Source organism: Scyliorhinus torazame, chromosome 21 (genome assembly GCF_047496885.1).
Source record: "Scyliorhinus torazame isolate Kashiwa2021f chromosome 21, sScyTor2.1, whole genome shotgun sequence".
NCBI classification, from domain to species: Eukaryota; Metazoa; Chordata; class Chondrichthyes; order Carcharhiniformes; family Scyliorhinidae; genus Scyliorhinus; species Scyliorhinus torazame.
Genome location: NC_092727.1, coordinates 117,428,634 through 117,455,804, shown reverse-complemented (window position 1 = coordinate 117,455,804; position 27,171 = coordinate 117,428,634). Strand labels below are relative to the sequence as shown.

Sequence of the window (27,171 nt, the reverse complement as noted above, 5' to 3'; positions counted from 1 at the left end):
TTCCCTTTTTCCGAACTCCCTCACCCGTGATGTATCCTGACAAATATTTGTCTTCCCCATAACTGCATCCCAATAATAAAAAAGTATATTGAATTTTCTTCTTCCACATTATAAATACCTCTTTGCCAGAAGACCCCAAAATTAATTGACCAACTTTGTTTCACTTATCTTTGTGTTATGGGCGAGGTGTTTTCAGAACCCCAAAATGTATCATGGAGTTCAACTAACCTCTCCCTTTAATGTATTTGTTGCTTTTCCTAGCACACGGCTTGTTCCCTAGGTGTAGGATTACAATTATGGACACATGGGTTTTTAAACACAAAACACTGTTTATTCCATGAACTCAACTTAACATCTTAAATAAACATTGGATCTCTTAACTCCCCTTACTTCAAAGATAACACCAAAAATATTGCAACAGTAAATAATTCCTCAAAATGTTCCTTCAAACTCCCAAGAGACTTAACACCTTTAAACAGAATCACATCAGGTTAAAGGCTTTACAATTATGAGTTTAAATCACCCAAATGATCCAGAGATAGTCTTTCATGTCAGAGATCCAGCTCACTGCAAACACAGACACTCCCCAAGCTCTTTTCAAACTGCAAAACTGCAGCTCTCTGGAAACACACAGACACACACAAGCTGCTTTTTCAAACTGAAACTTAAAACTAAACTGCAAAAGGTACTCTCACATGACATTTGCAAGATTTCTTGGTACCATAAGATGTAGGAGCAGAAGTCGACCATTCGGCCCATCGAGTCTGCTGCGCCATTCAATAAGATCATGACCGATCTGATGTGATAATCCTCAATTCCACTAACCCGCCTTATCCCCATAACCACTGATTAATTAAAAATCTTGTCTGTCTCAGCCTTGAACACACTGAAGAACTGCGGTAAACAATTCCCCAGATTCACTACACTCTGAGAGAAGAAATTCTTCCTCATCTTTGTTTTAAATGGGCGTCACCTCACTCTGAGATTATGCCTCTGTGTCGATGTGACCTGGGATATCTGTCATGTGTACGACCTATATTTATATTCTATATGCCCTAACAGGCCTCCTTTGGCATTGCTTGTGGTATTCTGTTTTCAGGCGTGTTATAAAGAAAATGTGAATTTGGCACTTCATGCAGACTGTACACCAGATTTTGAATCATGTTGTTCAGACATGTTATGTGTAAAAGTAGGAGTTGTGTTTTATTTCTCATTATCCTTGGATCATAATGAACCATAAAACTATTTCAAATAGTAACTGGTTTTCAGGCACTGCTTGTTAGTCTAGCGCCAGAGAATGTATGTGTTCATATGTGGATGGAACGTGTATGCATAGACTCTGTAATGTTGACTCTGAGAATACATGGGCTTGAATTTGGCATGTTTTTTTAACCTATTTCAACACCCGAGCGTTCAGTTATCATGTGTTCGCTCTTTTTTAAATAAATTTAGAGTACCCAATTCATTTTTTCCAATTAAGGAGCAATTTAGCGTGGTCAATCCCCCTACCCTGCACATCTTTGGGTTCTGGGGGCGAAACCCACGCAAACACGGGCAGAATGTGCAACATCCACATGGACAGTAACCCAGAGCCGGGATCAAACCTGGGACCTCAATGCCATAAGGCAGCAGTGCTAACCACTGCGCCACTCTGCTGCCCCAGGTAATCATGTGTAGATGAAGCGAAGGTCACGTCCTCACAAACATTTATCCATTAACAAAATGCACACAGAGGCTGGGACGCGACCCACTGTGCCACAATGCCTCCCTATTGTAGTGTAGTCACTCGTAATGTAGGAAATGCAGTCCAATTTGTACAAAGCAAGCTCCCACAAACAATTATGAGATAATCTGTTTTTAATCATTTGAAGGACAGATAGAGGCCGGGGCACCAGGGAGAACCTCCCTGTACTTTGTCAACTCGTGCCGATGGGGGTCACTTATCTCCCTCTGAAACGGCAGCCAGAGCCTTTAACATCTCATCCCGAAGCAGCACCACTGACACCTCCCTAGTGCGAGCCTGGATCGTGAGTGGGATTCGAACTCGCAACCGTCTGACTCATAAAGGAGAACGCTACCTCATGAGCCAAAGCACTGTGGCATAGACACACAGCCTTCGTCAACTTCGTAAACACAGCAATTAGGAAAAATCAAAGCGATCAGTTTAAAATGGTTTGGAACAAAACTTATAATGATGTGGCTGTCATCTGCCAAACCGCCTTTTGGCACCGATCTCGGGTAGTTTATTAGAAATTCAGATCTGTACGACATTGAGCTACAGTTCATCAAAGCTATAGCTCCCGAAAACCATCTTATTTAATTGTAATTATTTTTGGTGCGGATCTGTGTTGAATTTGAATATGTCAATAGTGTGGAATCTGTCGTTCAAAATGGCAGCCAAAAACTGTCGACATGATTACTAAACTCCAGATGTGATCTTAAGCTCAGAGGACTTTAGTGGTCCTGGGGTACAGGCACAATTTAGTACCCAATCCCCAAACCAGGCAACAGAGTATATTAAAGTCTGTGCACATATATATTTGAATAGCTTTAACTATCCCTTTATTATAAATGCTGTTTTGGGAGGACTGGATTGGTTAATTTTCTACATGTTATATTCTTTTTAAAAGTTGAATGCTATGAGTGTCCTTTTCTACGATGTGGTTTCGAATGGGTTTGTGGTACCAATCAAACATAGTGAGCATTTTTAAGTGACGTCCCGATCTCTGGCTACACTGAGGAGTGCAGGAAACAGGGCAATGTGCAGCCTCACATTCCCCACTGAGGCCCCGATCTAACCCAAGTGACGTTTGATAGCGTTGTGGCTATCCCGGCAAAGTGAGCGCCAAAAAACATGTGGCTAAACGCGTTCACTATGGGACTTTGTTCCCATTTACTTCAATCGCGCCCAAATAAATCTATATAAAGAGTGGATGTGCTTCCTGTACTCACTGCTGCTACAGCTTTCATTTATATAGAGCGAGATCTACCATTTGTGTTGCGCCCGAAAAGCCTGCGTCGGGAGACGTCGTGATGTCAATCCCGCCCATTGTGGGTGGGATCACTTTCTGGCAAATTTACATTTTAGAGTGAGACAGCTAGTTCCACTCTAATACGCGTTCCAGAGATCTAACCAAGGCATGGGCTCTAACTCCCAGAGGAGAGAGAGGTAAAGGGGCAGGAAGAATTAAGGAGGGAATTCCAGAGCTTAGGGCCGAGGCAGCTGAGTCACAACTACCAACGGTGCAGCAATAAAAATTAGGGATGAGCAAGAGGCCAGATTGGAGGAGTGCAGAGGTCTCGGAGGGTTGTGGGGCTGGAGGAGATCACAAAGATAGGGAGGGGCGAGGCCATGGAGGGTTTGACTTTGAGGACTTGAAGATCAAGACCAGTTGCCATTAAACCCTGTAGCTTGAGCCTGTTCTGATCATTTTTTGCAGAGGAGACACATGGGGTGCATACAGGGCCGCAGTCCCCGGCCGCCTGTTTCTCGGCAGAGTCATTTGCTGGTGGTGGGATTCTGTACTCCCGCCGCTTGTCACTAGGATTTCACATTGAAGACCGAAAACCCTCGAGCGGGAGTGCCGACGGGAATAGAGAATCCCAACAGCCATAGAAGTCCAGCACAATCTCTGTGGCAAAATGACCCACCTCATGTTTGACCTCAAGCCTCTGAAGCATTAGTCTGACACCCCAGGACCTGTGACCTTTGCTTCATCCATGCAAGATATTTGACAACTCAGGTGTTGCGATAGGTAGCACAAAACCAATGTTTTCTCAGAGTCAACATGACAGACCCCAGGCAACTCTTTGATGTGGGGCGGGATTCTCTCAGCCCGGGGCCGGGCCGGAGAACCTCCACGACTGGCGCGAATCGCGCCACGTTGCCCCAATGCCGGCACGTGATTCTCCACAGAGCGGAGAATCGGTGCCATTGGCGCCAGCGTGGATGGCGCGGCGCCAGTCGGGGGCCACTCTACGCGGCCGGCCCGCCGATTCTTGGCCGGCGATGGGCCGAGCGGCTGGCGTGAAAATGGCAAGTCCCGCCAGCGCCGTCCACACCTGCTTTCAGCTGGCGGGAACTCGGCGTGGAAGGGTCGGGGGGAGCGGCCTGTGGGGGAGGGGGGGTTCCGACCCCGGAGGGGGCCTCCGATGTCACCGGGCTCACGATCAGGGCCCACCGATCGGCGGGCCGGCCTCTCTGGCTGGGGGCCTCGTGAAGGCACTGCGCATGCGCTCGTGGGCGCCGGTATCACTGCACATGCGCGGATCCCGTGGCACCCCGTTCGCGCTGGGATCAGCAGCTGGAGCAGCGTGAACCGCTCCAGTGCCGTGCTGGCCCATTTTGCGGGTCAGAATTAGTCGCGGGGTCGGCCCGTTCACGCCGGCGTAAAACGCGACGCCGCTTATGATGGCGTGGACACTCTGCCGCGGAATTAGAGAATCCCGCCCATAATCTTCTGAAATTTCAGACCACTGTCACACCCACATATAGATTTTAAAGGGAGGGAAGAGATCAAGAGAAAGAGGAGGAGGTAAGAATGACCACGGGGAGGAGGATCAATCGTGCAACCAAAGAGAGGTGCTTAAGTGATCAGGAGTAGGGTGGGGAAGCAGCAGCCTGTGGTTTTAATGTGGAGCCAGGAGGAGCACTCTTACCCCTACCATCTCCATGTTATATATGTCATATCTCGGATTTATGTATAGATGACACGAGTTTCGGTGTTTAACACATTGAACATAGAACATGCAGTGCAGAAGGAGGCCATTCGGCCCATCGCGTCTGCACTGACCCACTTAATCCCTCACTTCCACCCTATCCCCGTAACACAATAACCCCTCCTAACCTTTTTGGACACTAAGGGCAATTTATCATGGCCAATCCACCTAACCTGCACATCTTTGGACTGTGGGAGGAAACCGGAGCACCTGGAGGAAACCCACGCAGACACGGGGAGAACGTGCAGACTCTGCCCAGCGGGGAATCGAACCTGGGACCCTGGCGCTGTGAAGCCACAGTGCTAATCACTTGTGCTGCCCAATGACTCCACACCTTTAAAATGACTCCACCCCTCGGGTTCAGCAGTCAAACACAGTGAGCATCAATAGACAACAGACTCACATAATCAAACACAGAACAATTGAACACTACACTCCAGATTCCGCGAAATGTATATGATTGAAATTACTTTAGTATCCTTGCTCGCAGTTTAGTGACAGATGTTTGGTGAGTCTGGAGGTTGCCATTGCACTGATAAAGCCACACGCACAAAGATCTATCTTGATCCCAGATGGCTAGCAACAAGGCCTGGGACATTCATCTTCCATCCCTGGACTGAATGTTGCTTGCTCCTTACGGCTGCCTTCACAGAATTGTTATGGCGCAAAAGGGCACTAGGGCTGGGCAACCAATGCTGGTCTAACCAGCGACGCCCACATTACATAAATTAATTGAAAAGAGGCCCATTCTGTCTGCACCAGCTCTCCAAAGGAAATGAAATGAAAAGAAAATCGCTTATTGTCACAAGTAGGCTTCAAATGAAGTTACTGTGAAAAGCCCCGAGTCGCCACATTCCGGCGCCTGTCCGGGGAGGCCGGTACGGGAATTGAACCGTGCTGCTGGCCTGCCTTGGTCTGCTTTAAAAGCCAGCGATTTAGCCCTGTGCTAAACCAGCCCCTTGCTGAACCAGCCCCTTATCTTGGCTCAATGCCATTCCCCTGCCTTCTCCCCATAACCCTGCACATTGTTTCTATTCAAGTAATCATCTAATGCCCTCTTGAATGCCTCGATTGAACCTGCCTCCACCACACTCCCAGGCCGTGCATTCCAGGCCCCAACCACTCGCTGTGTGAAAAACATTTTTCTCACGGCGCATTTGCTTCTTTTGCAAATCATTTTAAATCTGTGCCCCTCTCATTCTTGATCCTTTTACAAGCGGGATCAATTTCTCCCCATATACTTTGTCCAGCCCCCTCATGATTTTGAACATATCAATCAAATCTTCTTGTGGCTTTCTTCTCTCGAAGGAGAAAAGTCCTAAGCTCTCCAATCTGTCCTCATAACTGATGTTTCTCATCCCTGTGTCATGTGAGAGTACCTTTAAGACATGGATGTTTAAGCAATGTACCTTTAAGAAAACAATGATGTCAGAGAATGGGTGGAGCTGAGGTCAGGTCAGCCATTTTGCAATTTAGTTTTGCAGTTTTGAAAAAGAGCTGGTGTGTGTCTGTGTGTTTCCAGAGAGCTGGAGTTTGGAGGAAAAGAGCTGGGTGTGTGTCTGTGTTTGCAATGAGCTGGATCTCTGCCAAGAAAGACTATCTCTGGATCATTTGGGTGATTTAAACTCATAATAGTAAAGCCTTTAACCTGATGTGATTCTGTTTAAAGGTGTTAAGTCTCTTGGAAGTTTGAAGGAACATTTTGAGGAATTATTTACTGTTGCAATATTTTTGGTGTTATCTTTGAAATAAGGGGAGTTAACGGATCCTGTTTATTTAAGATGTTAAGTTGAGTTCATGGAATAAACATTGTTTTGTGTTTAAAAACCCACGTGTCCATAATTGTAATTCCACACCTAGGGAACAAGCCGTGTGCTAGGAGAAGCAACAAATACATTAAAGGGGGAGGTGGGTTGAACTCCATGGTTCTGAAAACGCCTCACCCATAACAATTGGGGGCTTGAGGGGGATAAAAGTCTATCTATTGGATTGGCTTTTGTGAACTTAATGACAGTGAAGGATTGTTGCTTTTCCGATGTGGTATTTTAGTTTAAGTGGGGAGAGTGTTGTGAACAATGGCTCTTTCAGAAGCTCAGACGTTTTTGGGGGTGGAAAATGTCACACGTAGTACTTTACGGACAGAAACGAAAAGCAGACTGTTAGATTTGGCAAGAACATTGCAGTTAACATTACCTGACAAAATGCGAAAAGATGAGGTAATTATGGTGGTGGTTAAGCATTTAAAGTTACCTGAGATAGAGTTTGACTCATTGGAAATGGCAAAAATTCAGTTGCAAATTAAACAAATGGAACATGAGAAAGAATTAAAGCGGCTGGAATACGAGAGTGAGAGAGAGGAAAAAGAAGGAGAAAGAGAGAGAGAGGAAAAAGAAAGAGAAAGAGAGAGAGAGGAAAAAGAAAAGGAGAGAGAGAAGAAAGGAGAAAAGAAAGAATAGCCCTAGCAGAACAAAAAGAAAAATAAAGGGAGATACAGGTCAGGGAAAAAGATAAAGAGAGGGAGTTTGAACTTCAGAAAATGGCCATGAAACATGACAATCAGTTCAAATTGGCAGACGTAAAGGGAAACGTACAGTTGGATGATAGTGATGAGGATAGTGAGAAAGAGCATCATAGTCGAAGGCTTGGTGGGAATCTATTTAAATATGTCCAAGCATTGCCAAGGTTTGATGAGAAGGAAGTGGAAGCCTTTTTCATTTCATTTGAGAAGGTAGCTAAACAAATGAAATGGCTACAGGACATGTGGGTGTTACTGATTCAAACAAAGCTGGTAGGTAGAGCTAGTGAAGTGTTTGCATCACTACCGGAGGAGGTATCTGGAACGTATGAGGAGGTGAAGAAATCCATCTTAAGTGCATATGAGCTAGTGCCTGAAGCTTACAGACAAAGGTTTAGAAATTTAAGGAAAGAATTTGGTCAAACATACATGGAGTTTGAAAGGGTCAAACAGAGTAATTTTGATAGGTGGATAAGGGCTTTGAAAATAGACCAAATGTATGAAGCTCTCAGAGAAATTATACTTTTGGAGGAGTTAAAAATTCAATTCCTGATGTAGTGAGAACTCATGTGGAAGAACAGAGGGTTCAAACTGCGAGATTAGCAGCAGAAATGGCAGATGATTATGAATTAGTTCATAAATCAAAGATTGGTTTCCGACATCAGTTTCAGCCGGCGAGGGATAGAAACTGGGGACATGAGAAATACTCAAGTGGTAAAGGTAAAGGTGATCTGATGGGAGACAATCAAGAGAGTGTACCTCAGATTAAAAACGAAATCCAGGAGGGTGGAAAAGAATGAAAAGTTTCAAATGTTTTCGCTGTAATAAACTAGGCCATGTAAAGTCACAGTGTTGGTGGTTGAAGAAAAGCACTCGGAAGGCTGATGTGGTAAAACGGGATAAGACAGTGGGGTTTGTTGGAGTGGTAAAGGAAGACCCAAGGGAAGCGCAGGAGGTGCAAACGATTGTACAGCCTGTTCAAGAAGTAATTGTTGAGAAGATGCCAGATGTCTTTAAAGAATTTACTTGTGTGGGTAAAGTTTACTCATGTGTATCACGAGGAGCAGGTAAAGAAGTCACAATTTTAAGAGATACAGGGGCTAGTCAATCTTTAATGGTAAGAGATGAGGAATTATGTAGTTTGGGAAAAATGTTGCCAGAAAAGGTGGTGATATGTGGAATTCAGGGTGAGAGGAGTAGCGTTCCATTATATAATGTAAGGTTGGAAAGTCCAGTGAAGAGTGGCGAAGTGGTAGTAGGAATAATAGAGAAACTATCTTGTCCAGGAATACAGTTTATCTTGGGTAATGATATAGCTGGATCGCAGGTGGGAGTGATGCCTACTGTGGTTGATAAGCCATTGCAAAATCAGTCAACTGAAGTGTTGAAGGACGAATATCCTGGGATTTTTCCAGATTGTGTAGTAACAAGGTCGGAAAGTCACAGGTTAAGACGAGAGTAGAAATCAAAGAGTAAAGATGAAGTTGAAGTGCAATTATCAGAAACTATTTTTGATCAGATGGTTGAAAAAGAACAATAACAGGTGGAAGATGAGGCGGATATTTTTAGTTCAGGAAAATTGGCGGAGTTACAACAGAAACATGTAGAAATAAAACGGATATATCAGAAAGCATATACGGAAGAGGAATCTGAGAGTATACCTGAGTGTTATTACTGTAAAAATGATGTCTTGATGAGAAAATGGAGACCTGTACATATGCAGGCGGATGAAAAGTGGGCAGAAGTTCATCAAGTAGTATTGCCGGTAGAGTATAGAAAGGAGGTGTTGCGAGTTGCACATGAGGTACCAGTGGGAGGTCATTTGGGAATAAGGAAAACTCAAGCTAAAATCCAGAAACATTTTTATTGTCCTGGACTACATAAAGATGTAGTTAAATTTTGTCAATCGTGTCACACATGTCACGTGATAGGGAAACCTCAAAGAGTGATAAAACCAGTGCCCTTAATACCCATTCCAGCATTTGAGGAACCTTTTACAAGGGTCCTAATCAATTGTGTAGGACCGCTTCCTAAAACAAAAAGTGGGAATCAATATCTTGTGACTGTAATGGATGTGTCTACTAGGTTTCCAGAGGCCATTCCAGTACGTAATATTACAGCTAAAAGGATTGTGGAGGAGTTACTTAAATTCTTTACTAGATATGGACTACCCACAGAAATTCAATCGGATCAAGGAACAAATTTTACTTCAAAGTTATTCAAAGAAGTTATGGATAGCTTAGGAATAAAACAATTTAAATCAACTGCATACCATCCAGAATTGCAGGGAGCGTTAGAAAGGTGGCATCAGACATTAAAGACAATATTGAGCGTGTATTGTCAAGATTATCCAGAGGATTGGGATAAAGGAATCCCATTCGTATTGTTTGCAATTAGGGATGCACCTAATGAGTCTACCAAATTTAGTCCTTTTGAACTAATTTTTGGTCATTAGGTAAGAGGACTGATTAAGGAAAAATTGGTGGGTGAGAAATCTGAAATTACACTACTGGATTACATGTCAAATTTTAGGGAACGATTAAATAGAGCAGGTGAATTGGCTAGACAACATTTGAAAGTTGCACAAAATGTGATGAAGCGGGAAGCCAAGAAATCCAAGTTCATAGTTTTGCCAGTGGGGATAAAGTTTTAGTGTTGTTACCAGTGATAGGGGAGCCTTTAAAAGCTAGGTTTTGTGGACCGTAACAGATTGAAAGGAAATTAAGTGAGGTGAATTATGTGGTAAAAACACCCGATAGAAGGAAGACTCACCGAGTGTGTCATGTGAATATGCTTAAAAGGTACTTTGAAAGGGAAGGAGTTAAAAAGGAGGTTTTAATGATTCTAACTCAAAGTGACGAACCAAATCCAGATGACTGTGAGTTTGACATACCTCAAATTAAATTGGAAAATGAGGATGTTCTTAAAAATTGGGATGAATTGTTAAGTTACCTTCCAGAGGAAAAACGAACTGACCTGAAAAAGTTATTGATATCACATGGGCAAGTTTGTAGAGATAAATTGGGAAGTACTAAAATGGCTATACATGATGTAGATGTGGGAAATGCTGTTCCTATCAAACAACATCCATATAGACTTAATCCTTTAAAATTGGCACAGGTTAACAGAGAGATTGAGAGTATGCTGAAGAATGGCACAATTGAAGTTCGTTGCAGCCAATGGAGCTCACCCATAGTGATGGTACCTAAACCAGACGGTTGTGTGTGGACTATAGAAAGGTGAATGCAGTTACAAGAACGGACTCTTATTCTGTCCCACCATTGAAGGATTGCATGGAGAAAGTGGGACAATCTGCTTTCATTTCCAACTTCCAGACATGGAAAGAGCATTTAAAACATCGTATGGAGTTCTTCTATCGACTTCAGGTGACGGATTTGGTGATGAACCTGGCCGAAAGTGAATTTGGAGAAGCCCGAATCACTTTCCTTGAGGAGTTTCCGATACCCTCAAGACGAAGGGAGGCAATGCGATCTCTTAACAAGAATGAATTTGATCGAAACTTTGTGCAAAAGTTTTGTGGCGTGATTACTCCACTGATGGACTTGCTAAAGAAACCTAAAAAATTTCAATGGACAGCGGACTTTCAACAGGCATTTGACTGCCTGAAAGCTGTGATCACCAATGCTCTTGTATTGGAGAATTGCAAGGGACTCTGTGGTCAGATTGAACTAATGTACCTGATTCTAAAGATAAATGCCGAGGAGTAGAGGAACGGATGGATCGTGCAGAGACTTTGTTCAAAGAGACTGTCAATCGAGAAGGATTTTGTTTGGAGGAAGAAGAACAAAGAAAATGGACTATATTATACCTGTTTGCATGTGTTGTTTTTTAAAAAAAAAAACGACAAGGTATATTTACTGTGTACATTTCTTAGTGGATGGTGCAAAAGTGAAAAATGAAACCATCTTGAAGTTGATGGGGTTTTTTTTCCTTGGGGGGAGGTGTCATGTGAGAGTACCTTTAAGACATGGATGTTTAAGCAATGTACCTTTAAGAAAACAGTGATGTCAGAGAGTGGGTGGAGCTGACATCAGGTCAGCCATTTTGCAGTTTAGTTTTGCAGTTTTGAAAAAGAGCTGGTGTGTGTCTGTGTGTTTCCAGAGAGCTGCAGTTTGGAGGAAAAGAGCTGGGTGTGTGTCTGTGTTTTGCAGTGAGCTGGATCTGTGACATGAAAGACTATCTCTGGATCATTTGGGTGATTTAAACTCATAATAGTAAAGCCTTTAACCTGATGTGATTCTGTTTAAAGATGTAAAGTCTCTTGGAAGTTTGAAGGAACATTTTGAGGAATTATTTACTATTGCAATATTTTCGGCGTTATCTTTGAAGTAAGGGGAGTTAAGAGATCCAATGTTTATTTAAGATGTTAAGTTGAGTTCATGGAATAAACATTGTTTTGTGTTTAAAAACCCACGTGTCCATAATTGTAATTCCACACCTGGGGAACAAGCCATGTGCTAGGAAAAGCAACAAATACATTAAAGGGGGAGGTGGGTTGAACTCCATGACTCATTTTGGGGTTCTGAAAACACCTCGCCATAACACCTGGAACCACTCTTATAAACCTCTCCTGCTCTCTCTCCAATGTGTTCACAACCTTCCCATAGTGTGGCACCCAGAATTGTACACAATATTCCAGTGGAGCTCTAAACCAGTGTCCTTGCTCTTGTAATGTATACCCCATTAATAAAGCCCAGAATACTATGGGCGCGATTCTCCGAAATGGAGACAGAGTGTTTGCGCTGTCGTGAACGTCGTAACTTTTCACGACGGCGCGAAACGGGTGCGGGCAGTGGCGATCCTGGTCCCCACAGGGGGCCAGCATGGCGCTGGAGCGGTTCACGCCGCTCCAGCCTCCCTTCCATGCGTCAAATGGGCGCCGCGTCGACCCACGCATGCGCAGTTGGGCCGCGCCAACCCGCGAAGGCGCGGCGGGGGGGGGCTTCCTCAGCGCGCCGGCCCCGACGCAACATGGCGTGGGGGTCCAGGGGCCGGCCATGTAATAAGATAGGGCTGGGGCTGGAGAGGCCGGCCCACCGATCGGTGGCCCCCGATCACGCCCCCCCCCATCCCCCCGCTGAAGGTGCCCTGTTCCCCGCCCCACAGGCCGCCCCCCCCCTTCCCTACTTTTCAGAGTTCCCGCCGGCTGCGAGCCGGTGTGAATGGCGCCGGCGGGACTCTGCCGTTTCCGCGCGGCCGCTTGGCCCATCAAGGCCGGAGAATTGGTGGCCCAACAGCGGCCCACGGCCGGCGGCGGCCAAACGCGCAGGCACAAATGGCGCTGATTCTCCACTCCTGGGAGAATCGTCTGCCGGCGGCGGACTGGCGCCGCAGGAAAAGTTGGCGCGAATGTCGATTCTCCCATACGGCGCAGCACGGGGGAATCACGCCCAATATGCTTTATTAACCTTTCTATTTTTATTAAACCACATGTACAAATCCATGGAAACCCAAACAGCAAAAGCAGAATTTGACCTACTCGATAATAATGAACCTGCAGCCCTGACCATCAGTGTAAGAGTGGGCCGGGGAGGGGGGTAGCTTCTCTCACGCTGTGCGCGTCACACCTGGCCTCCACTGGGCAAGGTGCTCGCCAGAATCCCCCGAAGCCTACGGGAATCCGCCACGTCAATTGAGAAATCGTTTTTCTCAGAGTTCTGGAACACCCGAGCAACGTAGCCTTGGGGCTGTTGCACTTTGTTTGTCTGGTAGTCCTGCCGATCTGGGTATGGAGCACATTGAGCAGCAGCAAAATCTGCCTGGCGTCCCGCCAAGCAGCTCGGAGGTGAACCGTCAGGCTGACTAGCCGGAGAGGAGACACTTCTCAGGCAGGTGTGGGGAGGGGCAGTGAATAACAAACAAATGGAAGAGTAGCCGAGCTATTACTCCACGCGCACATAATTCAGACTGCTCATCGGCGGAAATTAGATTTATTATGGCTGACGCCCCTGGAGTCACTTTACAATCAGGCTTCCCACTAGGCCTGTGGAAAGCCTGTGGATTTAATGGTGCGGTTTGTCATCTGTGATATATTTCTGTTCTGTTCGCAATTCACTTGGTCGGTTTTACCAAGGCAGCTGATGGCAGCGTTTGAAAGTATTCCCTGAGATTGACGGGTGTTGGCGCGCACTAAAGGCCTCGTCTTTCTCTTGCAGGTGGCAGAATGGAAAGAGAAAACGGAAAAACAGCCAGTCCTCAATGAAATCCACCAGCATGGCAGGTACTGTCACACATAAGGGAACAGTAAACTGGATAGCGTGGGCTCAGGGCCCACGGGGTTAGTGAGCGGAATGAGGGAGCAACGTTGCCGGAGAATTGGGGAAAGTAAGAGAAATTCTGTTTTCTTTGAAACCAACCTCACAAAACGGATCAACCTACATAATTCAGGCACGCAAGGTTGTTTTTAATTCATTCGTGGAATGTGGGCATTTCAAGCAAGACCAACATTTACTGCCCATTCCCAATTGTCCTGCAGAAGGTTGTGGTGAGTCACCATTTTAAACGTGGTGTTGGTATACCCAGGGTGCTGTTAGGTGAGGGGGGGGGAGTTCCAGGGTTTTGACCCAATGAGAGGTTGCGGGTTTGGAAGGCGCTGTCAAAAGGAGCCTTAGCAAGTCGCTGCGTCGTTAGTACACATTCGTACCACTGTGCACCAGTTGTGGAGGGAGTGAATGTTTAAGGCGGTGAATGGAGAGCCATTCAAGTGGGCTGTTTTGTCCTGGATGGCATAGAGCTTCATGGTTGTTGTTGGAGCTGCACTCATCCGAGAATGTGGCGAATACTCCATTACACTCCTGACTTGTGTCTTGTGTTCACGGTCGACCAATTGTGGGGGGTCAGCAGATGAGTTTATGTGCTGCAGAATTCCCAGTCGTTGAACTACCCTTGTACGTGGCCAGTTCCAGTTCAATTCAGTTTCTGGTGAATGGTGCTGTTGGAAGTTACAGATTAGCAGCTAATCTGCTTTCAGCTTGAATGCTTCCAAGTAAATCTCAACTCAAGTGGGAAGGCGAGCTTCGAGAGAGAGCAGCTGAGATATTCAGCCAAGGCCCTGGTTAGGAGTAGCCTAAAGTCCCCACTATTTTAAGAATAGCATTCTATGTTTCCTTGGCCAGATTCCTCTCTCAGTCAACATCCTAAAGACTGGTCATTCATTTGATTGCTGATTGTTGTTTGCAAATTACTTGCGCTGTTTGCCCATAGAATAACAGTCACTACTCTTTGAAATAATCCTTTGCACACAAAACCTCAATTTGCGAGAGATATAATCGTGCACTTGAAAGCTGCAAGTCTTACCCTTCAGGAATATAGGAACAGGAATTGGCCATTTAACCCCTTCAAGACTATTCCACCATTCAATGATCTCATGGTTGATGTGTGACTAAATCCCAATTGCCCACCTTTACCCTATATCTCTTAACAACTTTGGGTAACAAGCTCGGTGTTAAAATTAACATTTACTAGCATCAATTACCCTTTGCAGCAAAGAGTTCCAAATTTCTATCATCTTTTGCATGAAGACGTGTTTCTGATAGTCACCCCTGGACGGTCTGGCTCTAATATTTAGGTCATTCCTACACTCCCCAGCTTGCGAAAATAATTTCTGTCAATCTACCCTCAGTTACCCTTAATATCTTGAGACCTTCCATCAAATCATATTTCAACCTTCTAAATACCAGGGAATACAGCCCTTATTTCTGTGATTTCTCACCATTGCTTAATTTAAAAAACCCATTCTCGACACTGACAAAATCCATGTTCAGGAAAATGTTGAGTGCCGTTTTTGTTAAAGGTCAGATTTTTGTTTCCAGAGGGAACCCATGAGGTCAGTTAGATAAACCCAAAACGTCACTAATTGAAAACTTTCCCTGGAGCAAGGACTTCCTCAACCATAAACCAGCCAGAGGCTTAATCTAAAGCTCCTGAAAAGCAATGTTTACCCTACCAGCCAAGGAGAATAATATAGATATATATGATATACTTTTGAAATGCCTCTCTTGACTTGCTTTTCCCTCTAGGTCTCGGAGTCTCTCACTGTTTGATAATTACAAAATCCCTGACTGAAATTCTGGGTCAGATTTTCCAGCACTGCCCAATGCCAGCATCATCCAGTCCTGCCAATGGGCTTTTGGCTGGGCCGTCAAATTCCCCACGGGGCTGGAAAATCCCGGCCTATGTCTGCTGGTCTCAGTTCCTGCTTCATAAGGAACAGGAGCATTTAGCTCTTCGAGCCTGCTCTGTCATTCAATAAGATCTGATTGATCTTCTACTTCAATGCCATTTTCCTGCACTGCCCCCATATCTCGTCTGTTCTGACGATGTAGAAATCTCAGTTTGGAATGTTCTCAATGACTGAGCCCACAAGCAGTTCAGTGGTGATTTTTCAATACACCGTTGAATGAATTGGGGAGATAATCAACTTTGTGGTTCTTTAATAAATGAAAGCCAACCCAGATTTCGTTAAACCGCCATCCACTGCGTCAGGTAACTAGAAACCTACTGGGAAATCCCAGACAATGCCCTTAGTAATACTTTTAATGAGCCTAATTGGCTGTCATTTACAACTACCCATTACAGCTCTCTCTTATACACACTTGACAGTGAAAAAACTCCCCTTCATAAAATCACACTTGACAGTGAAAAAACTCCCCTTCATAAAATCCATTCCAAGTTCTCAAATCTCCTTAAGCGGGTAATCTCTTATAAAAATAACCAAATTTCTATTCAGATCCCATATCAAAGACAGCTAATGTTTTCAGAGCCTCTTTATGCTGTCAAACCAACTGTGAACTCAGAGCCCCCTGCTAAGATAATTGTAGCTTTTGTAAACAACCATGCGTTCATAATGACAAATCCTTGGGGAAATGTCAACAAAGAGCTCTACTGAAACTGCATGACCAAATGTTACTTTTTTTTCTCTAAGCAATACCTGTCAATCAATGCAACTCAGCAGAGGCTTTTTAAAAGTCCTCCTGGCAGCTGAAGCCTGTTTAGTTTTAAAAGTTTAAAGAGCAGGACATTTAAAAAACTTCAGATCATGAGAGTTGTACAGACGTTATCTGCCCTCAGGTACATTTACACCTACTCCATTAATTTGTGACTCCCACACCGCAGGTTTAAGGCTCTTGAACCAACCAAAGCAACAGCACGGTTGCACAGTGGTTACGTTCTGCTGCCTCACAGTTCAAGGACCTAGGTTCAATTCCGGTCTTAGGTGCCTCCCTGTGTGGAGTTTGCATGTTCTCTCTGTGTTTGCGTGGGTTTCTTCCCACAGTCCAAAGATGTGCAGGTTAGGTGGATTGGCCATGATCAACACGGGGAGTTAAGGAGATAGGGCAGGGGAGTGGGCCGAGGTGGGATGCTCTTTCAGAGGGTCAGTGCGGACTCGCTGGGCTGAATAATCTACTTCTGCACTGACATGAAAAAATGAAATGAAAATCGCATATTGTCACGAGTAGGCTTCAACTGAAGTTACTGTGAAAAGCCCCTAGTCGCCACATTCCGGCACCTGTTCAAGGAGGCTGGTACGGGAATTGAACCGTGCCTGCCTTGGTCTGCTTTCAAAGCCAGTGATTTAGCCCTGTGCTAAACCAGCCCCTTTGCCTGCAGGGATTCTTTGGATTCCTTGGATTCTACGGGGTCTGGTTGAACTCAGCACTGAGTTTGAATGGCCCTGCTGAGCTCAGGTCTGCATCCCGCCCGCCCATCATTTTTCAATGGTCGGAGGAATCTTTCCGACTATGTAAAAATCAGGCCCGAGGTATGGGTGAGGTGATAGGAGAGAAGAAGAAAGAGGAGAGGACATCGGGAGTGAAGGAGGGACGGCAGGAATTTTACATTAAAAAACACATGTCCTAAAATCTGTATAGATATACGAAAGATTGATTTTGATTCAAGTATTACTCACTTTAATTTCGCATTTTAAAATATATTTTTATATGATTTTAAAATGTGGATTTTCCCCGCAGGTAACTGCCTCACTATGTTATGCTGCTGAGCCATAAACAGCAGGAAGATCCTAGATTAAAGCATTGCCCTGTACTGGGTTAACTGATCAGGACTGGGGGACTAATGGGTGATCAGGAATGTTGGCCTCCTGATACCCTAGATGAGACGATGCACAGATCACTCAGCATTCCTGCATTATTGTAATGCACTGACCTCCGCTGGGAACAGCATTACGGGTTGGTGCTGAGAATGGACAGGATACAGCAGAGCTTGGATCCTTCCCTTGATACAACAGCTGCCCGTAGAAACTTGAGGCATTGATACCTGGAGAAGGGACCAGAGGGCACTCAAACTGTACGCAAGGAGCAGAGGGGGCGAAGAAGTCAATACTTAAGTCCCTGTCATGTGAGAGTACCTTCAAGAAATGGGTGTATTACTGCAGTGATGTTCGAGAGTGGGTGGAGCTGGGCTGTCTGTCAGCTTTTTACTTTTGTTCTAGGCTGTTTGCTGCAGGTATATGAATCTCTCGCTGTAATCTAAAGACTGTAAATCGATCCTGGTGATTTAACACTAATAACAGTAGTGACTTTAATCTGATGTGCTTCTGGTAAAAGGTGGTTTCAGTCTTATGGATGTTAAAAGGAAAGCTTAAAGGATTACTTAGTGTTGTATTCTTTGGGGGTTGTATTTGAATTAATGTTTGCTAAGATGTTCACTGTATGTTTTAAAAAGGTTAACTTGAGTTCATAAAATAAATAATGTTTTGCTTTAAAAAATACTTTTCCATTTCTGCTGTACCACACCTGTAGAGTGGGCCGTGTGCTCCCCATACCACAATCTATTAAAAGTTGTGGGTCAGGTGAACTCCATGATACACTTTGGGCTTCTCTAATCCCTGGCCCATAACAGTCCCTTATTTGTCATCATTATAAATCAACATTTCAAACAGCAAAAATAATTGTGTTTGATTATTTAAAGTTGGTGCAGAAATACAACCACAGGTCCAGTTATTTATGACCCAAGTTGGCAAATGCTATTAAGTCCCAGTCCCATTGATACTGCATTCAGTATTTAATCAGAATTTTAATACAGATTTGGTGAGGTGCAACTAGCAATTAAACTGACCCACACAAAACATTGGATTTGGCTGTTTTTTCTCATCCACGTTCGCATTTTGACTCATTCACGGTCAATCTCATCATTGTAGTTTCTAAGTGGCTATAAATTGTGCACTGGAGATTACAGTATCCTGAAAAGTAACATTCCGATATGCAGCCTGAATATGTTGTGCCCATGGCGCTGTGAATGGTGTTGTACTTGAAACTTAACAACAAAGTGACCACACACGTTTGATCTAATCACTCACTCCTTTATAGAAGTGGCGAACACACTGCAGCAACTGATAAACATCACCATGCTGCTAATATGTTGAAACGTTTCCCCGCTATAAATAGATGGCACTCTCGCAACTTACGTGTTGTTTGTACGAGAGTAATGTACGAGATCTGGATGCAACATAATCTAGCATGACTGCAAAATAATTTAGCATGAGTCACCCCTATTATTATGTCTCAACTTGGTGTGAAAATGCTTTTGGAGACCTAAGGGATTTAAATTGGCAGCAATTATTTTAACCGTTACCAGTGAAGACTAAATTTAAGGACACGGGTTGCTGGATGTGTAAACGAATTGTGTGAATGCTTTACCTCGGACGTTCTGCCCATCAGCTGGCAGGTTTGTCCAAAGTCACACCAGCAGACTCTCAGGTTCAATCCTGGGTGCTAGCTGGATTAACTGATCTCCACCAATATTTTTTAAAATTTCATTCACAGAACTGAACCACAGAAAAGAAGGCCAATTGGCCCATTTGTGTCTGCTCTGGCTCTCTGACTGGGCATTTCAGCCAGTGCCATTCTTCTGCTCGCCATCTCTGTCACCCAGCACATTGTTTCTTTCCAGACAGTCAACTAATTCCCTCTCGCATGCCTCTATTGGCACCACGCTATCAGGCAGTGCATTCCTGATCCTAAACATTCGCTGTGTGAAAAAAGATTTTTCTCACATCACTTTTGCTTCTTTTACCAATCACCTTAAATCTCTGCCGTCCCACCAATGGGAACATGTTACCCTCGTCTATTCTGTCCAGGCCCCTCATGATTTGAATACAATACTGTCAAATCTCCTCTCGGCCTTCCTTTCCCCAAGGACAACAGTCCCAACCTCTCCAATCTGTCTTCATAACTGGAGTTTCTCATCCCTGGAACCATTCCAGTAAACCTCTTCTGCACTTTCTCCAATGCCGTCATAACCTTTGTGCAATGCAGTCCGCAGAACTGCACGTGGTACTCCAGCTGAGGTCAAGCTAATGGGCTAAATTCTCCGCCTCGCGATGCCTGTAGTGGAGTTACCGATGAGGTGGAGAAATCTAAATAAAGCAACCCCACAGAAAACCCCTAAATAAGGAGACCCCCCCGGCCACAGACCCTGTTAGGAAGCCCCCCCTAGAAGAGTGGCCCCTGTTAGGAAGCACCCTCCCCCCCCCCCCCCCCCCACCCAGAAGAGTGACCCCTGTTAGTAAGTCCCTCACCCAGAAGAGAGATCCCTGTCAGGAAACTCTTCCCCCCCCCCCCCCCCCCCCCCCAACACACACACACAGAAGAGAGACTCCTGTCTGGAAGCTAGAGAGCAGTCCAGACAGAGACATATTGCTTTAACACTCACCTGGACAACACACCTGCTGGCTCAGACACAGGAAACACCACCTGATTTGGGAACGCAAATCAGATGGAATTCAGCTCCAGCGGGGCAAACGGAGAATTTCACCCATTGTCTTATACATGGCTAGAATACTGGATACTTATTGAGCGCTCTCTCAACATGTCCTGCTACCTTTAATGACTTATGCACAGATACACCCAGGTCCCTCGGCCCCTACACCCCTCTCTAGAGTAGTACACTTTCTTTTATGCTGTCTTTTACTCCATGTTCTTCCTACCAAAATGCATCACCTCACATTTCTTCACATTGAACTTCATCTGCCACCTATCTGCCCATTCCACGAACTTGTCTATGCCCTTTTGAAGTTCTACACTGTGCTCCTCACAGTTTTCAATTCAGCCACGGGATGCGGTGCTGTTGCTGAGGCAGCATTCATTTCCTGTCACTAATTGCCTTTGAGAGGGTAGTGGTGAGCCATCTTTCTGAATGCAGCTTGGTTTGCTGGTCTATTTCAGCGGGCAGTTAGGAGTCAGCCACACCAGTGTAGTCAGACACTAATGTCTGAGGTGGCGCGTCGACCAGATCGAGTAAGGCTGGCAGACTTCCTTCCCTAATGGATATTAGTGAACCATGTCATGTCATGTTGTATTGTTACCATTACTGATGCAAGCTTTCTATCGCATTTTTTAACTTAATTAATTAAATATAAATTCCCAGCCGCGTGGTGGGACTTGAATTTATATCACAGATCATTAATCCAGGCCTCTCGATTACTAGGCCAGTGGCATAACTATGTTACCATATCCCTCAATAAGGGCACTATAATTAGCAGTATTACTCCCAGCTTAGGCAGAAATACGAACATATAAACATATCAACATACAAATTAGGAGTAGGCCACTCGGCACCTCGAGCCTGCTCCGCCGTTCATTAGGATCATGATTTGATTGTAACGTCAACCCCACATTCCTGCCTACCCCCGATAACCTTTCGCCCCCTTGTTAATCTAGAATCTATCTGGATTCTGCTTCCACTGCCTTTTGAGGAAGAGAGACCCAGAGAGTCACGGCCCTCTGAGAGAACAGCCTTTCTCATCTCTGTCCTCAATGAGCGATCCCTTATTTTTAAACAGTGACCCCTAGTTCTAGATTCTCCCACAAGGGGAAACATCCTCTCCAAATCCATCTTGTCAATACCCCTCAGGATCTTGAAGGTTTCGATCATGTCACGTCTTACTCTTCTAAACCCCAGTGGCTACACAACCGCTCCAACCTTTCCTCATAAGACGACCCATCCCTTCCTGGAATCAGCCAATGAAACCATCTCTGAGCTGCTTCTAACGCATTTACACAGTTCTTTAAATAAGGACACAGTAAGAAGTCTTACAACACCAGGTTAAAGTCCAACAGGTTTATTTGGAATCGCCAGCTTTCGGAGCACTGCTCCTTCCTCACTTGATGAAGGAGCTGTGCTCCGAAAGCTAGTGATTCCAAATAAACCTACTGGACTTTAACCTAGTGTTGTAAGACTTCTTACTGTGCCCACTCCAGTCCAACACCGGCATCTCCACATCATTTAAATAAGGAGACCGAGACAATACGCAATACTCCAGAGCTGGTCTTACCAATGCCCAGTACAAATGAGGCATAGCCTCCCTACTTTTGTAATCAATTGCCCTCACAAAAAATGATAACATTTTATTAGCTTTCCCAATTACTTGCAATAGATTGCCAGATTCCCACTGCGGGTTGCTGTCCATCAACCCACTTCCTTTAACACACACACACACGTGTGGATGTTATGCGATTGCACACACGGGCTGGTCTGTGACTTCCTCAGCAATTGAGCAGCATGCCGACATTCGCAATCAAGACGCACACGCATGAATAGTAACCACTTGAGCGAAGAAGCAAAAGAGCATCGATGCGCGTGAAAGCTTCAGTCCAAAATAAAACTGTCACCGAGGAAAGAAAACGAGAGTGGATTTTTCCACTAAATATAAATTACGCAGCAGAGGAATGACACTGTACCAAACATCAAAGGAGGAAAACAGCAATCTGGTTAAATAATTACATCCTTCCTGCCCAAGGATCCGGGACAACAAACGGAATGTAATTCAATATTTTGGCGGTTTGTTTCATTGGTTTGTGCACAACTTTCTTCAGGAGATTTAAACAGAAGTGAGGGATTATGTTAGCTGTGTGGCCCATTGGAGTCTCGTCCCTTCAGTAATCTGTCCAGCGCCCAGCCGAACCACCGTAATGTTTCACCCCTAATATCCTCCCTGGTTGATGATTCCAAACACGTTGAATATTTGCCGAGGTCGAACCTGACATTTTTTGAAGAGCCAGAGGCAACGGGAGGGGAACTCTGTTTAAAGCAGCCAGAGATTGCGATGTGGAATGCACTGAAACCACAGGAAGGGTGGTAGGAGCGGGCTCGACTGCAGTTTTCAAAGGAGAATTGGGTAAATCCTTGAAGGAGAGAACGTCGCAGGGATATGGAGAAAGGGGGAGTAGGACTATTTGGTAAGTGGACAAAATGGCCGCTTATGCGATGTAAAGGTCAACGGGGAGGGACTTTCCACCCCGTTTTCGGCAGGCAGGAAAGCTGGAAAGGGGCGGAGAATCTCATTCGGAGCTCGCCCCGCCAGCATAACATCATGGGACCCGTCTCCAGGATTCTTTTCGACAAAGTGTCAAAAAATACGGCGAGCAAAGCCAGCACTGCAGCTGACAGGCGAGACACTATTTTTCCTGCCTGACTTGACAGCTTGTCAGATAAAGAGAAAATTCCATCCATCGGGTGTGATTTTCCAGCCTCTCCCTGCTACAGGATCTTCCAGTCCCGCCGAAATCAATGGACCTTTGACTGGTTTGCCACATCCATCACGGTGGGATGCCCCGCGCAGGGGCCAGGAAACACTGGCCAATCTTTCCGAATTGAACCCTGGCACCGATACTCACTCGGCTGTTAAATTTTCCCGACTTTTCACGGCACCTAGACCATCGATGAAGTCTGAAGTATGATTTCATAATTCCGCAAATCTGTGCTATTTATTATAAAAGCTAAACATGGCAGGTGCCGAAAATCTGAAACAAAAGCGGTAAGTCCTCGGGAGCGAAAGAGAAAATGCTGGGCAATCTCAGCAGGTCTGGCAGCATCTGTAGGGAGAGAAAAGAGCTAACGATTCGAGTCCGATGACTCTTTGTCACAGCCTCGAGAGGCCAGGCAGACTCTGTGGAGAGAGAAACAGGGGTAATGGGTTAGCCTTTAACCCCCAAAAACAGCGGGTTGCAATTGGGTGAAGTGTTAAAATCTCAAACCTGCCCACTTCCAGGTTTAATGGAGGTGGAGCAAGGAGACAAGAAACCAATCCGTTCCCAGCAGTCAGTTGGCCATTAGAGTATTTTAAGGATGCTGGCAGCCTGGATGTGGCTCAAAGTCAAATTTTGTTTCATGATAGTCCTGTGAAGTGCCTCGGGATGCTTTGCTACATTTTATTCTATACACCGTGTCTTTGCACCCACACACTATTGATTTTCCCTTTGGGGAATAGTGGGGAAACGGTGGAACAGTCACCGAGCTGATTATTAGCCTGTTGAACCACGTTGAACACTCCTCCATGGCCCACAATTCCTGGTGTTGGACCCGACCCCGGAGCTTCCGTTTAAATCGAGGGGCGCTACCCACTGCGTCACAAGACCTCCCTTTACTGGAGGGGAGTTAGTGACGTAGTAGTGTCAGCACTGGGCTAGTGAACCAGAGACCCAGAGTAATGCTCTGGGGATCCAGGTTCGAATCCCGACACTGTAGATGGTGAGATTTGAATTCAATAAAAATCTGGAATTACAAGTCTAATGGTGACCACGGAATATTGTCGACTGTCGTAAAATCCCATCTGGTTCACTAATGTCCTTTGGGGAAGGAAATCTGCCGTCCTTACCTGTAACTCCGGTAACTCCAGACCCACAGAAATGTGGTTGACTCTTAAATGGCCGAGCAAGCCTGTCCAAGGGCAATGGCAGATGGGCAATGACATCCACATCTCATTAATGAACAGAAAAAAATATATTTTGCTATCTAAATTCAAGTTGATCGTTAGAATGCTGAATTGTTGTCAATTCAGAGTCCTGCATCTGCCCTCTGATCTAAATTGTGCGGTCATCCAAATAGATTCAGAGATTTAAATCTACAATGAGGAAATGAAAGTGACCTTCCAAACTGTTTCCATATCAGTGTTGTTGTTGTTTTATACAGTGAATGGTAGAACCCTCAAGAGTATTGAAAGTCAGAGAGATCTAGGTGTACAGGTCCACAGGTCACTGAAAGGGGCAACACAGGTGGAGAAGGTAGTCAAGAAGGCATACGGCATGCTTGCCTACATTGGCCGGGGCATTGAGTATAAGAATTGGCAAGTCATGTTGCAGCTGTATAGAACCTTAGTTAGGCCACACTTGGAGTATAGTGTTCAATTCTGGTCGCCACACTACCAGAAGGATGTGGAGGCTTTAGAGAGGGTGCAGAAGAGATTTACCAGAATGTTGCCTGGTATGGAGGGCATTAGCTATGAGGAGCGGTTGAATAAACTTGGTTTGTTCTCACTGGAACGACGGAGGTTGAGGGGCGACCTGATAGAGGTCTACAAAATTATGAGGGGCATAGACAGAGTGGATAGTCAGAGGCTTTTCCCCAGGGTAGAGGGGTCAATTACTACGGGGCATAGGTTTAAGGTGCGAGGGGCAAGGTTTAGAGGAGATGTACGAGGCACGTTTTTTTACACAGAGGGTAGTGGGTGCCTGGAACTCGCTGCCGGAGGAGGTGGTGGAAGCAGGGACGATAGGGACATTTAAGGGGCATCTTGACAAATACATGAATAGGATGGGAATAGAGGGATACGGACCCAGGAAGTGTAGAAGATTTTAGTTTAGACGGGCAGCATGGTCGGCACGGGCTTGGAGGGCCGAAGGGCCTGCTCCTGTGCTGTACATTTCTTTGTTCTTTGTTTGTAGAGGGAGATGGTTTTGAGACTGTAATTCAAGATGGGACATGCGATGCTGAAGGCAGTATTTGTGCGGCACAATTGTTACTTCCCACTTCAAGTTCAAGCCTGGGATGTTGCCGAGGGCTTTCTGTCCATGCGCATGGATTGTTTCCATACCGGAGGACAAATAAATGGATCATCCAATGAAATGCGGTGCACATCTGATGGACGGATGATCATTGATGATGCAGCTGAAGGTTATTGGGCCTCGGACACGGCTCCAACAAACTCCTGCTGCCATGTTTTTGACTAAGATACTCGGCCTCCAACAAACACTGCTCCAATCACTGAGGGGATTCCCCCCCTGATTCCTATTGACTTCATTTTACCAGGAGTCTTTCCCCCACTATAGGCTGAATGCTGCCTTGATGTCTTAACTCATCTCTGGAATTCAGCTCGTGTGCTTCTGTTTAACCAAGACTGTAACGTGGTCTTGGGCATAGGGAGGATAGTGGTGTGACCCATAGCAACCCTTGGTGAGCACGTTTTTGTTGAGCACAGGTCACTTGATGGAGCTGACGCCTTCCAGCGCTTGGCTGATGATTGGGAGTGGGCTGATAGGGGTTAATTGGCTAACTTAGATCCACCCTGCATGCTGAGGACAGGACATGCAAAGGCAGTTTTCCACATTGTCAGCTCGATGCTAGAGGTGTAGCTGTAATGCAATGGCTTGGTTAGAAGTGTGGCTGAATCTGTAGCACAGATCCTCATGTATGATGCAATGCAGAATACAAAGTACAGTGCAGAATACATAGTGTGATACAGAATACAAAGTACGGTGCAGAACACACACTGTGATACAGAATACAAAGTACAGTGCAGATTACACACTGTGATACAGAATACAAAGTACAGTGCAGAACACACACTGTGATACAGAATACAAAGTACAGTGCAGAACACACACTGTGAAACAGAATATAAAGTACGGTGCAGAACACACACTGTGATGCAGAATACAAAGTACAGTGCAGAACACACACTGTGATGCAGAATACAAAGTACAGTGCAGATTACACACTGTGATGCAGAATACAAAGTACAGTGCAGAACACACACTGTGAAACAGAATATAAAGTACGGTGCAGAACACACACTGTGAAACAGAATATAAAGTACGGTGTAGAACACACACTGTGATGCAGAATACAAAGTACAGTGCAGAATACACAGTGTGATACAGAATACAAAGTACAGTGCAGAACACACACTGTGATACAGAATACAAAGTACAGTGCAGAACACACACTGTGAAACAGAATATAAAGTACGGTGCAGAACACACACTGTGATGCAGAATACAAAGTACAGTGCAGAACACACACTGTGATGCAGAATACAAAGTACAGTGCAGATTACACACTGTGATGCAGAATACAAAGTACAGTGCAGAACTCACACTGTGATGCAGAATACAAAGTACAATGCAGAATACACACTGTGATACAGAATACAAAGTACAGTGCAGAACACACACTATGATGCAGAATACAAAGTGCAGTGCAGAACACACACTGTGATGCAGAATACAAAGTACAGTGCAGAACACACACTGTGATACAGAATACAAAGTACAGTGCAGAATACACTCTGTGATGCAGAATACAAAGTACAGTGTAGAACACACACTGTGATGCAGAATACAAAGTACAGTGCAGAACACACACTGTGAAACAGAATATAAAGTACAGTGCAGAACACACAGTGTGATGCAGAATACAAAGTACAGTGCAGAACACACACTGTGAAACAGAATATAAAGTACAGTGCAGAACACACACTGTGATACATAATACAAAGTACAGTACAGAATACACACTGTGAAACAGAATATAAAGTACAGTGCAGAATACACACTGTGATACATAATACAAAGTACAGTGCAGAATACACACTGTGATACATAATACAAAGTACAGTACAGAATACACACTGTGAAACAGAATATAAAGTACAGTGCAGATTACACACTGTGATACAGAATACAGTAAAAAACGTTGCACCTTTCACTGTCTCAGGATGTTCCAAAGCACTTTCCAGTCCACAAAGCATCTTTGAAATATAGTCACTATTGGAATCCATGAATCACAGCAGCCAATTTCTGCACAGCAAGATCCCAAAAGGTGTAATGCAATAATGACCAGAGCATCTGTTTTGATGATGTTGACTGAGGGATAAATATTGGTCAGGACATGACAGAGAACAC

The 27,171-nt window shown here is 44.9% G+C and overlaps 1 protein-coding gene across 2 annotated transcripts in view; it reads left to right on the top strand.

Moving 5' to 3' along the window:
- The window catches only part of LOC140398569 (thyroid hormone receptor alpha-like), a 433,293-nt gene that overhangs the window by 344,519 nt on the left and 61,603 nt on the right, over positions 1–27,171 (top strand). For both annotated transcript variants that reach the window (XM_072487371.1, XM_072487372.1), the window contains one exon: positions 13,411–13,475. In XM_072487371.1, coding sequence (XP_072343472.1) covers positions 13,411–13,475 — 65 coding nt within the window. The remainder of the gene's footprint in view (positions 1–13,410; positions 13,476–27,171) is intronic.